This window comes from Thalassophryne amazonica, chromosome 10 (genome assembly GCF_902500255.1).
Source record: "Thalassophryne amazonica chromosome 10, fThaAma1.1, whole genome shotgun sequence".
NCBI classification, from domain to species: Eukaryota; Metazoa; Chordata; class Actinopteri; order Batrachoidiformes; family Batrachoididae; genus Thalassophryne; species Thalassophryne amazonica.
The window spans coordinates 57,827,841-57,844,978 of NC_047112.1; the positions used below are offsets into that span (position 1 = coordinate 57,827,841).

At 38.1% G+C, this 17,138-nt stretch overlaps 1 protein-coding gene across 1 annotated transcript in view; it reads left to right on the plus strand.

Annotated features, from left to right (window-relative positions):
• The window catches only part of jak3 (Janus kinase 3 (a protein tyrosine kinase, leukocyte)), an 87,323-nt gene that overhangs the window by 10,243 nt on the left and 59,942 nt on the right, over positions 1–17,138 (plus strand). The window contains 4 exon segments of the mRNA XM_034180034.1: positions 1,064–1,186; positions 1,279–1,436; positions 1,586–1,697; positions 13,794–13,974. Of these exon segments, the coding sequence (XP_034035925.1) occupies positions 1,064–1,186; positions 1,279–1,436; positions 1,586–1,697; positions 13,794–13,974 (574 nt within the window).

Here is a 17,138-nt window from a genome sequence, read left to right on the forward strand (position 1 = left end):
TCTTGTAAAACTTATTTGAGTTTATTGTTTTGAAAACAAAGATTAGTGATTACCTAACAGTGCTTCCCGAATATGTGAGGATAAATATGCATAGATACTACATACAGTAGAGTAATAAATCATTTCCTGGCCTCATGGCCTAATCAGGCTGATACTTATTTTGGGTTCCTGTCACATGAAGTAGATGATAGTCTATGACTCCCCCTGGAGAGGATGCTACTCTATTGGAGGTTACTCCCCAACAATGGCTGGAAGCCGTTTACCACTGGTTGTACTGAGACAATGCAGATGAAGTGCAGGTAGCCTCAAGAAAACATACAGGTGAACCTCTTTAACGCATGCAAGTTGGGGTCCACAAAATTGAACCGCTAGTTATCTGAAACCACAACTTAATGACGTTGACCAAAAACATACAGTAGTCTAAATTTTTGCAGTCCACAAATCAACCATGAGTAAAGCCAAAATACAAGTTACGCATACGCAAATTATCAGGGCTCACCTGTACCTAGAATAGAACATCAGTCAATAGGTCGGCAGTTCAACCCCTATATACGCTGCAAAATCATGGGTGCTAACCATACTATGGTTAGCACTCAAGGTAAGGTTCTAATAAATGGATAGTTAGTCATAGTGTATCTTTTATTTCTGTGAAATTATTGTTTGCTGTTGTTTTCTTGTTAGGTATCCCATGGTGTGGCATTTTAAAGTTATACTAATGGTAAATGGACTGAATTTATATAGCGCTTTTTCCACTCAGTATTAGAAGCTCAAAGCGTTTTTACAGTAATGCCTCACATTCACCCATTCGCACACCAATGTCAGGGTGCTGCCATGCAAGGTGCTCACCACACGCAGGGATTAGGACCTTGCCCAAGGGCCCCCTAGTGATTTTCCAGCCAGATGGGGGTTTGAACTGAGGATCTGACCTCAAGCCCACTGCTTAACCACTAGACCATCACCTCCCCATATAAGCATTGTTTTATATATTTTCTCTAGGGGTTCTTATGATCATGTTGATAGTTCGAATAGTCAGCATAAAAGCAACAAATGTTTTCCTTTTTAGGAGTGGCAGACCTTCTGTGACTTCCAAGAAATTATTGACATCAATATAAAGAGGATGTGCCATGAGCAGGTTCCCCAAGACAGCAGGATGGTCACAATAACACGCAAAGATGATAGATGCTTGGTGAAGGGCACATGTAGTATTTATCTAATTTTCAATAATTCAGCACGTTGATGTGATTTGGCCTGACAATATATCAATGTTATGCACTTTAGGAAGCCAACTTCAAGAGTCTCAAAGAAGCACTTTCATTTGTGTCACTTGTTGATGGCTACTTCAGACTGACCACAGACTCCAGCCATTACTTCTGTCAAGACATTGCTCCGCCAAGTCTTCTAGAAGGTCTCAAAAATCACTGCCATGGCCCAGTCACGTGAGTCACATTGCTATATTTTAAAAAAAGATTTCTCTCTCTCTCTCTCTCTCTCTCTCTCGAGAGAGAGAGAGAGAGAGAGAGAGAGCTGCTACCATTCACAAGCAATTTCCGCAGATATTCAATTCTGTGCAATTTTCTTACACCAGATCAGAATTTGCAGTCAACAAGTTGAAAAAGTCACAATTTAAAGGTGGCACATTCCTCCTCCGACAGAGTCCCAAGAACTACGACAACTTCTTCCTCACTGTTTGTGTTCAGGTAAAAGAATCAGATACCCGCAAAACCAAGATAAAATAACAGAAAACCTTTTGATCAGCAATTCTATGTTGTGTGATTGCCTAATATGCAGATGATATGCTCATATATATATATATATATATATATATATATATATATATATATATATATACATACTGTAAGGAAAATAAGTATTTGAACACCCTGCGGTTTTGCAAGTTCTCCCACTTAGAAATCATGGAGGGGTCTAAAATTTTCATCTTAGGTGCATGTCCACTGTGAGACACAATCTAAAAAAAAAAAAAAAGAAAAAAAAAAATCACAATATATGATTTTTTTTTAATAATTTATTTTTAGGTTACTGCTGCAAATAAGTATTTCAACCCCTACCAACCAGCAAGAATTCTGGCTCACACAGACCTGTTAATTTTTCTTTAAGAAGCCCTCTTATTCTGCACTCTTAACCTGTATTAATTGCACCTGTTTGACCTTGTTACCTGTATAAAAGACACCTGTTCACACAGTCAATCAATCACACTCCAACCTGTCCACCATAGCCAAGACCAAAGAGCTGTCTAAGGACACCAGGGACAAAACTGTAGACCTGCACAAGGCTGGGATGGACTACAGGACAAACAGGCAAGCAGCTTGGTAGAAGACAACAACTGTTATTAGAAAGTGGAAGAAACACAAGATGACTGTCAGTCTCCCTCGGTCTGGGATTCCATGCAAGATCTCACTTCGTGGGGTAAGGATGATTCGGAGAAAGCTCAGAACTACACAGGAGGACCTGGTCAATGACCTGAAGAGAGCTGGGACCACAGTCACAAAGATTACATTAGTAACACATGATGCTGTCGTGGTTTAAAATCCTGGCCTGGCCAGTCTCCAGACCTGAACTCAATAGAAAATCTTTGGAAGGAGCTGAAACTTCAAACCTGAAAGATCTGAGAAGATCTGTATGGAGGAGTGGACCAAAATCCCTGCTGCAGTGTGTGCAAACCTGGTGAAAAACTACAGGAAATGGTTTGACCTCTGTATTGTAAACAAAGGCTACTGTACCAAATATTAACATTGATTTTTCACAGGTGTTCAAATACTTATTTGCAACAGTAACATACAAAGAAATTATTAAAAAAATCATAATTGTGATTTCCGGATTTTTTTTTAGATTATGTCTCTCACAGTGGACATGCACCGAAGATGAAAATTTCAGACCCCTCCATGATTTCTAAGTGGGAGAACTTGCAAAATTGCAGGGTGTTCAAATACATATTTTACTCACTGTATATATAAATATATATATTTATTATAAATTTATATATATATATATATATAAACACAAACAAACACACACACACACAGTGGTGGGCACAGTTAACCAAAAAGTTAGCTTCAATAACCACTAATCCACTAACTGAAAAGTTAACTTTTGTAATGGTAAACAAATAAACCACTAAAAACATTTAGCGGAAGCTACAGCTAACTGCTAACTTTTAGGATTGACTCCAGTACACTGTCAGCTACTAACAAGCCAGTTTAAGTTTAAGGACTATTCGTTTTGCTGAATCACACTTAACAAATGAATTTCAGTTTTGCAAATGCCTTTTTTCCCCTCAATGAAGAAAAAAATCACAGATTTTTTTTTACAAATAAATAACCAACCAACCAGTGATGAGGAGGCTCATTTTCCCATAATGCCCTTTGGCATCTGTGAGTGTTAATGCTCAACACCTTCAGAATTAGCGCATTACTTTAAACTAAAGATATGTGTGGATATTTTCACCTTTGTATAATGACAGAGTTGATGTTAATATCAATAAAGGATTCAAGGATTCAAAGGATTCAAAAGGATTCAAAAGAATTTTATTGTCATATGCACAAAAGAACATGTTCCCTGCACAATGAAATGTGTCTACTGCATTTAACCCATCCTAATTGCCAGTAGGAGCAGAAGTCACCATTAGGCGCCTGGGGACCAGCTCCAGATGTACATTCCTGCCTTGGTCAACAGCAGGGCTGAGCAAACCAAGACCGACCCATAACAAACGACACACAACACACATAGGCCGGCCCGGTACATAAACACATATTAAAAAAGCACACACGAGGGAAAAAGGAGAAAAAAAAACCCCTCATAGCCGCTGCGTTACACAGCAGCAATGAGGAAAAAACCCCATCAGCACAGAAAAACAATAATCACACAGACAAACAAAGACGCAGGACGACAACATAAACTGCCCAGAATTAGTTTAGTTTTTAAAACAAACCATAAGTCAAAACTGCTTTGCTTTTGATGCCTTCTGCCACATGTCTGGGGCACTGTATATTGAATTTAAATGACTTTTTTTGTAGCAGACTTCTGCTGGGGTAGGGTTGAGCTCAGCTCCTCACAGCTGCCTGACTTCTGCAATACACAAAACAGACAGGAACTAACATGCATGATTTTAGGGTTTACAGACGTTTTTGACCATTCGGCTTTACCATCGGGTTCCAAGCTACGGTGGGCTCTCATGTTCAAATTGGTTGTCCTGCCTATGGAGCTAAATCCAGGCCAAAATTTTTGTAATCTGAAAAAAAATAAAAATAAATAAATTTTGAAACTGAAAATTCAATGTTTGTTCTTGAATCTTCTAATAATTTAAAAAGTATTATTAAATAAAAACAAGGGTAAGATATTTCTGTGTAGGCTCTCAGTTGTCCAGTTGTACTACTAAAGTGTAAGATATATATATTTTCAGTTTAAATATACTTTTGATTCAGCTCTGTAATTATTTTGATCAAATAATTTATTTTCATTATTTTACTCTGAAATGACTTGACCAATAAACCTTCCATTAATTCATGCGGGGATGCTGCGCTGCGTTCACAGTCTTATGTGAATTTGGGAAACATAGTTTTTTTAAGTGTAGGTGTTAAACTTTACAATCTGGCATATTTTCCAGTTTTTATACATCAAAAATTACCCAGAGTGGTCTAGAATTACTTGTACTAGACATCTTTGTCCTTAGCATCATTTTATTTACAGGTATCAAGACAACACAGTGGAGAGAAAGTGTTGAGTCATTATCTATCAAAGTACCCACGTTTCCTGAAAGCAACATCATGTGAGGACTGATTGCTCTTCTGTCACTCACAATTCCAGCCCCTCTCAATCGAACCAACGGCCCTCCCATGCCAGAACGGGGCCAAAAGTTGCAACTGAAAAATATCGAAAGTGAAAAAAGATCTGATGGTGAAAAAAAGAAATATGAAACCAAACAAGATAAGATTTGATTTCTGAAAAATTAATCCTTGCAACTGATAAAAATGACACATCACATGTTTACAATATATTTCAGAGGAAAGAAAAATGAAAATAAATTATTTGATCAAAATAATTACAGAGCTAAATCAAAAGTATATTTAAACTGAAAAATATATATCTTACACATATTTTTTATTTTAATAATACTTTTTAATTATTAGAAGATTCAAGAACAAACATTGAATTTTCAGTTTCAAAATTTATTTTTTCCAATCATTTTTTTTTCAGATTACAAAACTTTTGGCCTGGATTTAGCTCCATACCTGCCCACCATGGATTTTCCCAAAAAATGAACTGAAATGTTGCTGAAAAATGTACCAATTCGATCACATTTCAAGCTTATTAGATTCATACTTTGTTTTATTTTGCAATTTCAACCAAATAATTAAAGAAATAAGAAATATATTTCTTATTTTCATCGTATCTAAGTACAAACAGCAGTTAGCTGCTTTCAGCGCTCTGTGAAGCCACAGAATGCTGAAAGCAGAGATAAGAGCGGCTAGAGACGCACTCCGCTCTGACTTAAAGGGAAAAAAAAATCCTCCAGAAAAATGTTTCATAATCCAGAGTTGCTTCTGTGTTGGCAGATGCTGATAATATACTCAGAAGTTTACAGTTTATTTTACAGTTTAACGGATCCCTGTTTCCAAAAAGGTTGAAGGAAAACAGACGTGAGAGTGAGGGGGAGGGAAGCAGAGGAGAAAGAGCGAGAGGAGAGGTGGAGTGGGGGAGGAGCCTCAGTGAATCAGTGAAAGTGCTAAACTTACAATCAAATGAGTCCAGGTTCAGCTCTTGTTCAAACAAGGCAATTACAGGTTATATTGTTTAAAATAAAAAAATAAAAAATAATAATGCTATCCCACTGAAACATATTGGAAAAAACTGTCATAACAGAAAAACTCTGCCTGCTCCACAGGATTAAAAGGTAAAGTGTGTCATTTTTGAAGAAGAGAGCAAATGCTATATGGCCATCAAATATTAATGTGTTTTTAACCTTTTCAGCGTTATTTATTTTATTAACTTAGACTTTGACAGCAACCTTTTAAAAAAGAACTTTGGTATTACCACCAATAACCAGCAAAAATCTATTTAAGCATAAAAATTCAAAAAGAAAAAATAATATAGCACCTTCAACTGCACCACAGACTAAAACAGTTAAATGTGGTCTATTAAACATTAGGTCTCTCTCTTCTAAGTCCCTGTTAGTAAATGATATAATAATTGATCAACGTTGATTTATTCTGCCTTACAGAAACCTGGTTACAGCAGGATGAATATGTTAGTTTAAATGAGTCAACACCCCCGAGTCACACTAACTGCCAGAATGCTCGTAGCACGGGCCGAGGCGGAGGATCAATCAATCAATCAATTTTTTTTTTATATAGCGCCAAATCACAACAAACAGTTGCCCCAAGGCGCTTTATATTGTAAGGCAAGGCCATACAATAATTATGTAAAACCCCAACGGTCAAAACGACCCCCTGTGAGCAAGCACTTGGCTACAGTGGGAAGGAAAAACTCCCTTTTAACAGGAAGAAACCTCCAGCAGAACCAGGCTCAGGGAGGGGCAGTCTTCTGCTGGGACTGGTTGGGGCTGAGGGAGAGAACCAGGAAAAAGACATGCTGTGGAGGGGAGCAGAGATCGATCACTAATGATTAAATGCAGAGTGGTGCATACAGAGCAAAAAGAGAAAGAAACAGTGCATCATGGGAACCCCCCAGCAGTCTACGTCTATAGCAGCATAACTAAGGGATGGTTCAGGGTCACCTGATCCAGCCCTAACTATAAGCTTTAGCAAAAAGGAAAGTTTTAAGCCTAATCTTAAAAGTAGAGAGGGTGTCTGTCTCCCTGATCTGAATTGGGAGCTGGTTCCACAGGAGAGGAGCCTGAAAGCTGAAGGCTCTGCCTCCCATTCTACTCTTACAAACCCTAGGAACTACAAGTAAGCCTGCAGTCTGAGAGCGAAGCGCTCTATTGGGGTGATATGGTGCTACGAGGTCCCTAAGATAAGATGGGACCTGATTATTCAAAACCTTATAAGTAAGAAGAAGAATTTTAAATTCTATTCTAGAATTAACAGGAAGCCAATGAAGAGAGGCCAATATGGGTGAGATATGCTCTATCCTTCTAGTCCCCGTCAGTACTCTAGCTGCAGCATTTTGAATTAACTGAAGGCTTTTTAGGGAACTTTTAGGACAACCTGATAATAATGAATTACAATAGTCCAGCCTAGAGGAAATAAATGCATGAATTAGTTTTTCAGCATCACTCTGAGACAAGACCTTTCTGATTTTAGAGATATTGCGTAAATGCAAAAAAGCAGTCCTACATATTTGTTTAATATGCGCTTTGAATGACATATCCTGATCAAAAATGACTCCAAGATTTCCCACAGTATTACTAGAGGTCAGGGTAATGCCATCCAGAGTAAGGATCTGGTTAGACACCATGTTTCTAAGATTTGTGGGGCCAAGTACAATAACTTCAGTTTTATCTGAGTTTAAAAGCAGGAAATTAGAGGTCATCCATGTCTTTATGTCTGTAAGACAATCCTGCAGTTTAGCTAATTGGTGTGTGTCCTCTGGCTTCATGGATAGATAAAGCTGGGTATCATCTGCGTAACAATGAAAATTTAAGCAATACCGTCTAATAATACTGCCTAAGGGAAGCATGTATAAAGTGAATAAAATTGGTCCTAGCACAGAACCTGCTGTTTCTGTACTATGATGAATTCTAAAACCTGACTGAAACTCTTCAAATAGACCATTCCTCTGCAGATGATCAGTTAGCTGTTTTACAACTACCCTTTCAAGAATTTTTGAGAGAAAAGGAAGGTTGGAGATTGGCCTATAATTAGCTAAGATAGCTGGGTCAAGTGATGGCTTTTTAAGTAATGGTTTAATTACTGCCACCTTAAAAGCCTGTGGTACATAGCCAACTAACAAAGATAGATTGATCATATTTAAGATCGAAGCATTAAATAATGGTAGGGCTTCCTTGAGCAGCCTGGTAGGAATGGGGTCTAATAAACATGTTGATGGTTTGGATGAAGTAACTAATGAAAATAACTCAGACAGAACAATCGGAGAGAAAGAGTCTAACCAAATACCGGCATCACTGAAAGCAGCCAAAGATAACGATACGTCTTTGGGATGGTTATGAGTAATTTTTTCTCTAATAGTTAAAATTTTGTTAGCAAAGAAAGTCCTGAAGTCATTACTAGTTAAAGTTAATGGAATACTCAGCTCAATAGAGCTCTGACTCTTTGTCAGCCTGGCTACAGTGCTGAAAAGAAACCTGGGGTTGTTCTTATTTTCTTCAATTAGCAATCTTCCATTCCAGCTTATTAATTAATCAAAAACCCAGACAGAGCTTTAATTCATTTGAAAGCTTGACTCTTAGTCTTGTCCATCCAAATTGGAAGTCCCAAAAACCAGTTTTATTTGTTATTATCTATCGTCCACCTGGTCGTTACTGTGAGTTTCTCTGTGAATTTTCAGACCTTTTGTCTGACTCAGTACTTAGCTCAGATAAGATAATTATAGTGGGCGATTTTAACATCCACACAGATGCTGAGAATGACAGCCTCAACACTGCATTTAATCTATTATTAGACTCAGTTGGCTTTGCTCAAAATGTAAATGAGTCCACCCACCACTTTAATCATATCTTAGATCTTGTTCTGACTTATGGTATGGAAATTGAAGACTTAACAGTATTCCCTGAAAACTCCCTTCTGTCTGATCATTTCTTAATAACATTTACATTTACTCTGATGGACTACCCAGCAGTGGGGAATAAGTTTCATTACACTAGAAGTCTTTCAGAAAGCGCTGTAACTAGGTTTAAGGATATGATTCCTTCTTTATGTTCTCTAATGCCATATACCAACACAGTGCAGAGTAGCTACCTAAACTCTGTAAGTGAGATAGAGTATCTCGTCAATAGTTTTACATCCTCATGAAGACAACTTTGGATGCTGTAGCTCCTCTGAAAAAGAGAGCTTTAAATCAGAATCCGTGGTATAACTTTAAATCAGAATCCATGGTATAACTCATAAACTCGCAGCTTAAAGCAGATAACCCGTAAGTTGGAGAGGAAATGGCGTCTCACTAATTTAGAAGATCTTCATGTAGCCTGGAAAAAGAGTCTGCTGCTCTATAAAAAAGCCCTCCGTAAAGCTAGGACATCTTACTACTCATCACTAATTGAAGAAAATAAGAACAACCCCAGGTTTCTTTCAGCACTGTAGCCAGGCTGACAAAGAGTCAGAGCTCTATTGAGCTGAGTATTCCTTTAAACTTTAACTAGTAATGACTTCATGACTTTCTTTGGCTAATAAATTTTAACTATTAGAGAAAAAACTACTCATAACCATCCCAAAGACATATCGTTATCTTTGGCTGCTTTCAGTGATGCTGGTATTTGGTTAGACCTTTCTCTTCCGATTGTTCTGTCTGAGTTAGTTTCATTAGTTACTTCATCCAACCATCAACATGTCTATTAGACCCCCATTCCTACCAGGCTGCTCAAGGAAGCCCTACCATTATTTAATGCTTCGATCTTAAATATGATCAATCTATCTTATTAGTTGGCTAGGTACCACAGGCTTTTAAGGTGGCAGTAATTAAACCATTACTTAAAAAGCCATCACTTGACCCAGCTATCTTAGCTAATTATAGGCCAATCTCCAACCTTCCTTTTCTTCAAAAATTCTTGAAAGGGTAGTTGTAAAACAGCTAACTGATCATCTGCAGAGGGAATGGTCTATTTGAAGAGTTTCAGTCAGGGTTTTAGAATTCACCATAGTACAGAAACAGCATTAGTGAAGGTTACAATGATCGTCTTATGGCCTCCATAACAGTGGACTGCTCTCTGTGCTTGTTCTGTTAGACCTCAGTGCTGCTTTTGATACTGTTGACCCATAAAAGTTGTTACAGAGATTAGAGCATGCCAGAGGTATTAAAGGCACTGCGCTGCGGTGGTTTGAATCATATTGTCTAATAGATTACAATTTGTTCATGTAAATGGGGAATCTTCTCACAGACTAAGGTTAATTATGGAGTTCCACAAGGTTCTGTGCTAGGACCAATGTTTATTCACTTTATACATGCTTCCTTAGGCAGTATTATTAGACGGCATTGCTTAAATTTTCATTGTTACGCAGATGATACCCAGCTTTATCTATCCATGAAGCCAGAGGACACACACCAATTAGCTAAACTGCAGGATTGTCTTACAGACATAAAGACATGGATGACCTCTAATTTCCTGCTTTTAACTCAGATAAAACTGAAGTTATTGTACTTGGCCCCACAAATCTTAGAAACATGGTGTCTAACCAGATCCTTACTCTGGATGGCAGTACCCTGACCTCTAGTAATACTGTGAGAAATCTTGGAGTCATTTTTGACCAGGATATGTCATTCAAAGCGCATATTAAACAAATATGTAGGACTGCTTTTTTGCATTTACGCAATATCTCTAAAATTAGAAAGGTCTTGTCTCAGAGTGATGCTGAAAGACTAATTCCTGCATTTATTTCCTCTAGGCTGGACTATTGTAATTCATTATTATCAGGTTGTCCTAAAAGTTCCCTGAAAAGCCTTCAGTTAATTCAAAATGCTGCAGCTAGAGTACTAACGGGACTAGAAGGAGAGAGCATATCTCACCAATATTGGCCTCTCTTCATTGGCTTCCTGTTAATTCTAGAATAGAATTTAAAATTCTTCTTCTTACTTATAAGGTTTTGAATAATCAGGTCCATCTTATCTTAGGGACCTCATAGTACCATATCACCCCCAATAGAGCGCTTCGCTCTCAGACTGCAGGCTTACTTGTAGTTCCTAGGGTTTGTAAGAGTAGAATGGGAGGCAGAGCCTTCAGCTTTCAGGCTCCTCTCCTGTGGAACCAGCTCTCAATTGCGGATCAGGGAGACAGACACCCTCTCTACTTTTAAGATTAGGCTTAAAACTTTCCTTTTGCTAAAGCTTATAGTTAGGGCGTGGATCAGGTGACCCTGAACCATCCCTTAGTTATGCTGCTATAGACTTAGACTGCTGGGGGGTTCCCATGATGCACTGAGTGTTTCTTTCTCTTTTGCTCTGTATGCACCACTCTGCATTTAATCATTAGTGATTGATCTCTGCTCCCCTCCACAGCATGTCTTTTTCCTGGTTCTCTCCCTCAGCCCCAACCAGTCCCAGCAGAAGACTGCCCCTCCCTGAGCCTGGTTCTGCTGGAGGTTTCTTCCTGTTAAAAGGGAGTTTTTCCTTCCCACTGTCGCCAAGTGCTTGCTCACAGGGGGTCGTTTTGACCGTTGGGGTTTTTACGTAATTATTGTATGGCCTTGCCTTACAATATAAAGCGCCTTGGGGCAACTGTTTGTTGTGATCTGGCGCTATATAAATAAAATTGATTGATTGATTGATATTACAAATATTACAACATAAATGTCTTTTTTGTCGATTATTCTTTCTTTCAATGCATCTAAAACCACTCAAAATGAGTTAAAATTGGGCTTGCCAATAACATTTTAGAGGTATAAAACCCTATAGCTTCAGGGAGCTCTGCCGTCAGACCCCCAGCCATGAGTCGCGATCACGTAATTTACCCGGCACTAAAATGATTCTAGCTAGAACCCTGCCAACTATACCAGCAAAACAATGTTAGCGGACTAAAAGTTAGCAAAACTAAGTTTAGCGGAAGCTAACTGGTCCGCTGATGGTTTTTGAAGTTAGCTGAAAAGTTAATCTGCTAACAAATAAGTTAGCTTTGCTAATTAGCAGTTAGTAGATTAGCGGATCTGTACCCACCACTGTGTCAATACACACACACACACACACATATATATATATATATATATATATATATTATATATATATATATATGTGTGTGTGTGTGTGTTTATATACAGGGTGAGCCAATAAAATGTTACCACTTTTTGATTGTACACAAGATTTTGAAATGAGAACTTATTCCAAAATTTTGTTTACAGATTTGTAACAGAAGCATCAAATTAACATTTGATACCAAAGGTTTCCCACTTTGTCTCTTGTTTTCCGCACAGTTCATTAATTGATGACATGTTCAATCCATGCTCCCCTTCTTTGGATTACAAAAAGTGTACATATATATATATATATATATATATATATATATATATATATATATATATATATATATATATATATATATATATACACGAGGTCTATTAGAAAAGTATCCGACCTTATTATTTTTTTCAAAATCCATATGGATTTGAATCACGTGTGATTACATCAGACATGCTTGAACCCTCGTGGGCATGCGAGAGTTTTTTCACGCCTGTCGGTTACGTCATTCGCCTGTGGGCAGTCTTTGAGTGAGGAGTGGCCCACCCTCTCATCGTTTTTTCATTGTTTAGGAATGGCTCAGAGACTGCTGCTTTGTTTGATCAAAATTTTTTCAAAACTGTAAGGCACAACTGAGTGGACACCATTCGATAAATTCAGCTGGTTTTTGGTAAAAATTTTAACGGCTGATGAGAGATTTTGGTCTGGTAGTGTCGCCGTAAGGACGGCCCACGGTGCCTGACGGCGATCTGCGCTTCGAGGCGGCAGCGTCTCGCCGTTTCAAGTTGAAAACTTCCACATTTCAGGCTCTGTTAACCCAGTAAGTCGTCAGAGAACAGAGAACTTTCAGAAGAAGTCGGCATGAGTTTATTCGGACATTCCATTGTTAACGGACATTTTGTAATGAAAGAACGTGCGGGCAGAGTCGCATGTCGGGCCGGACCCGACTGCGGGGGGTTGCGACAGGAAAAACACCTCCGTTGGAAATCTTAACGGGCAAGTTGGAACATGCCCAAGCTGTTAAACAATTTCTCAGTTACTCACTTGTTGAAAGCCATCAAAAGCCGCCTGAATTTTACAAATGGTTTTCAACACAGAGGTGTTTTTCCTGTCGCGGCGCACACAGATTTGCCGAGTCGTCACGGAAAATGACTCGGCGAATTTGCGCGCACGTCTTTCATTAAAAAAAGTCCTTAAACAGTGGAATGTCCGCATAAATTCCTCATGCCGGCCTCTTCTGAATCTTCTCTGTTCTCTCATGACGTCCTGGGTGAATTAAGCCTTAAATTAGGATGTTTTCAGCTCGAAACAGGCCGACGATGGCGCCTGGAAGTGCTGCACGACGTCCCACTCCATGGGAAGTCCTTACACCGACAGAAACACCCCATAATCTCTCATCAGCCATTAAACGTTTCACCGAAAACCAGCTTAATTTCTCGAATAGTGTCCACTCGGATATCCCTCACAGGTCCAGAAAAAATTTTGATAAAGCAACTCGCGCCGTCTCGAGCAGCTTGTGAAACAAAGGAATTCAGCCGAGAGGGCGGGACCACATCTCACTCAAGGCCTGCCCACAGGGAAATGACGTCACCGACACGCGTGAAAAAACTCACGCATGCGCACGAGGGTTCAAGCATGATTGGTGTAATCGCACGTCATTCAAATCCATATAGTTAAAAAAAAATAAAAGTGTCGGTTTCTTATCTAATAGACCTCATATATATATATATATATATATATATATATATATATATATATATATATATATATATATATATATATATATTATATATATATATATGTGTGTGTGTGTGTATATATATAGCTTTGTTGAGCCACTAAAACCCATTGATCGAAGTCTACTTAAATATTAAGCCATCCGTGTGCACAAGCAATTCATTTTCAGTAACATTTGTTAAATCCGGTACTTTTGGTATTATTGTGATTAAAAAAGCGATTGAAAAACATTTTTGCAGACTCCGCTTGGACTTGATTATAAAGATTGTCTCATCATAAGAAATGAGCACTACAGCCTCCCTGGTGTCTCGAAGTCATTTTCTAGTCTGCGGGAGCTCACAGGTTTTTACCAACACACAAAGCTGCTTCTGGCTGACGTGCCTGTTAACTTGCTGCACTGCTGTCCACCCCGACCCAAAGGTATGTTCCTTAAACCACAGGTGTGGGCTGTGAATGTATTGCAATTGGATTGAGAAATCATTTATCACTTTCTTCATCATTGTGCTTTATAGAAATAAGGGTAAGAATAATTCAAAAAGTGTTGGAGAGATATTAGTAAATAATAGGGTGAATCGACAGATAAGAAGCATCACTTGTATTGTGACGGAGCATCAAATTTGACATTTTGGCCATGTGGTCATTTCTATGGATGTGATCCTGCGTGTCCTCCTATGTGTACTACTACTGAGTTCATTTTTAAAATTACTGGCAAAGGCAGTATGAAGGGTTTGTATTCCACATATTTTTCACCAACCTAATATATGTCATAGAGTGTGTTAAAAATAGATGTTAGAATTTGTCTTTTAAAAATACACTGAATTAACACTGCAGGTAAAATAAGTGTTGAACACGTGACCATTTTTCTCAATAAATATATTTCTAAAGGCGCTATTGACATGAAATTTCACCAGATGCCGGTAACAACCCAAGTAATCCATAGATGCAAAGAAACCTTAACAAATAAGTACAGAAATTACGTTATGTGTAATAACAATGGAATGACAAGGAAAAAAATTGAACTGAAATGTATTCAATATTTCGTGTTACAGTAAGATGTGTGATGTACTTATTTTACCCACTGTACATTCTAAGATATACACAATTTTAAATCTGTACAATGTGATTTATTTGTAAATTAATTTATTTATTGTCTGTTGCTTTAAATGGAAAGGAATTGATTTTTTTGTTCCCTCACACCTTCTTTGAAGGAAAACACCCCCCCCCCATCCCGAATGAATTTAAAACATAGACTAAACTACATTAAGTGAAACTGCTCCACACCCATGCAACCTCTTGCCATAATAACCTGACAAACCACACCCCACAAGTAGACAAACATGACAGGACATGTCCCTCATGTCATCAGATTGTACAACTCCTCACTCGGAAGGAAGAGGAGTAACAGGAAGACCAAGGATGTGAAGGAGAAGAACAGTAGTAGCCAGTAAACCAGTAGCGGGTGGTATTTCTGGTATTTATATTTGTATTTAAATTTTGCAGATTGTTTTTTATTTTTACTTTTGATAGTCTGTATGCTTCTTACCCTGTGTGCTGCTATAGAATGCTGCAGGAACCTCAATTTCCCTGAGGGAGACTTCCCATAATAAAGTTCTATCTTATATAATCTAATCTAAAGTCAAACAATCTGCCTTGTGTTCTTGTCTTGACATGTCTAGTCTTGCCAAATCAAACAACAAAAGCCACTCCAAGGTGAAGAATTAAGAATGACACTACATAACTAAACAAATCAATCAACAACCACAAAGAAATGCAGATAGGCAAGTAGATTGTCAATCAGTCTACTTGTCTATCTGTATCCACAGTTATTGGGAAACATTTAAATGGTAAATGGCCTGCATTTACAGTAGTGTTCAGAAGAATAGTAGTGCTATGTGACTAAAAAGATTAATCCAGGTTTTGAGTATATTTCTTATTGTTACATGGGAAACAAGGTATCAGTAGATTCAGTAGATTCTCACAAATCCAACAAGACCAAGCATTCATGATATGCACACTCTTAAGGCTATAAAATTGGGCTATTAGTAAAAAAAAAAAAGTAGAAAAGGGGGTGTTCACTAGTGAGTTCATCAATTTTGTGGAACAAACAGGTGTGAATCAGGTGTCCCCTATATAAGGATGAAGTCAGCACCTGTTGAACATGCTTTTCTCTTTGAAAGCCTGAGGAAAATGGGACGATCAAGACATTGTTCAGAAGAACAGTGTAGTTTGATTATAAAGTTGATTGGAGAGGGGAAAACCTATACGCAGGTGCAAAACATTATAGGCTGTTCATCTACAATGATCTCCAATGCTTTAAAATGGACAAAAAAAAAAAAAACAGAGATGCATGGAAGAAAACGGAAAACAACCATCAAAATGGATAGAAGAATAACCAGAATGGCAAAGGCTCACCCATTGAACAGCTCCAGGATGATCAAAGACAGTCTGGAGTTACCTGTAAGTGCTGTGACAGTTAGAAGACGCCTGTGTGAAGCTAATTTATTTGCAAGAATCCCCCGCAAAGTCCCTCTGTTAAATAAAAGACATGTGCAGAAGAGGTTACAATTTGCCAAAGAACCCATCAACTGGCCTAAAGAGAAATGGAGGAATATTTTGTGGACTGATGAGAGTAAAAATGTTCTTTTTGGGTCCAAGGGCCACAGACAGTTTGTGAGACGACCCCCAAACTCTGAATTCAAGCCACAGTTCACAGTGAAGACAGTGAAGCATGGTGGTGCAAGCATCATGATATGGGCATGTTTCTCCTACTATGGTGTTGGGCCTATATATCGCATACCAGGTATCATGGATCAGTTTGGATATGTCAAAATACTTGAAGAGGTCATGTTGCCTTATGATGAAGAGGACATGTCCTTGAAATGGGTGTTTCAACAAGACAATGACCCCAAGCACACTAGTAAACAAGCAAAATCTTGATTCCAAACCAACAAAATTAATGCCTCGCAGAGTTGAAGAAATCATGAAAAACTGTGGTTATACAACTAAATACTAGTTTAGTGATTCACAGGATTGCTAAAAAAGCAGTTTGAACATAATAGTTTTGAGTTTGTAGCGTCAACAGCAGATGCTACTATTATTGTGAACACCCCCTTTTTTACTTTATTTACTAATAGCCCAATTTCATAGCCTTAAGAGTGTGCATATCATGAATGCTTAGTCTTGTTGGATTTGTGAGAATCTACTGAATCTACTGGTACCTTGTTTTGCATGTAACAATAAGAAATATACTCAAGACCTGGATTAATCTTTTTAGTCACATAGCACTACTATTATTCTGAACACTACTGTATATAACGCTTTTCCGTCTGCATCAGACTCTCAAAGCACTTTACAACAATGCCTCACATTCACCCCGATGTCAGGGTGCTGCCATACAAGGCATGACAGTGCTAAAAGAATTACAGGCTTTTGTGGATGTGAGTGGCAAAAGTGGGAATGGTGCAACATTTGCCTGTTGTATCACCAGTTATAGAGCTTCTTCATTAAAAAAAAAAGTTGGGATGATATGGAAAATGAAACAAACCTAATTATGGTTCTAAATATGTTGTTTGCTGTTCTTTAAG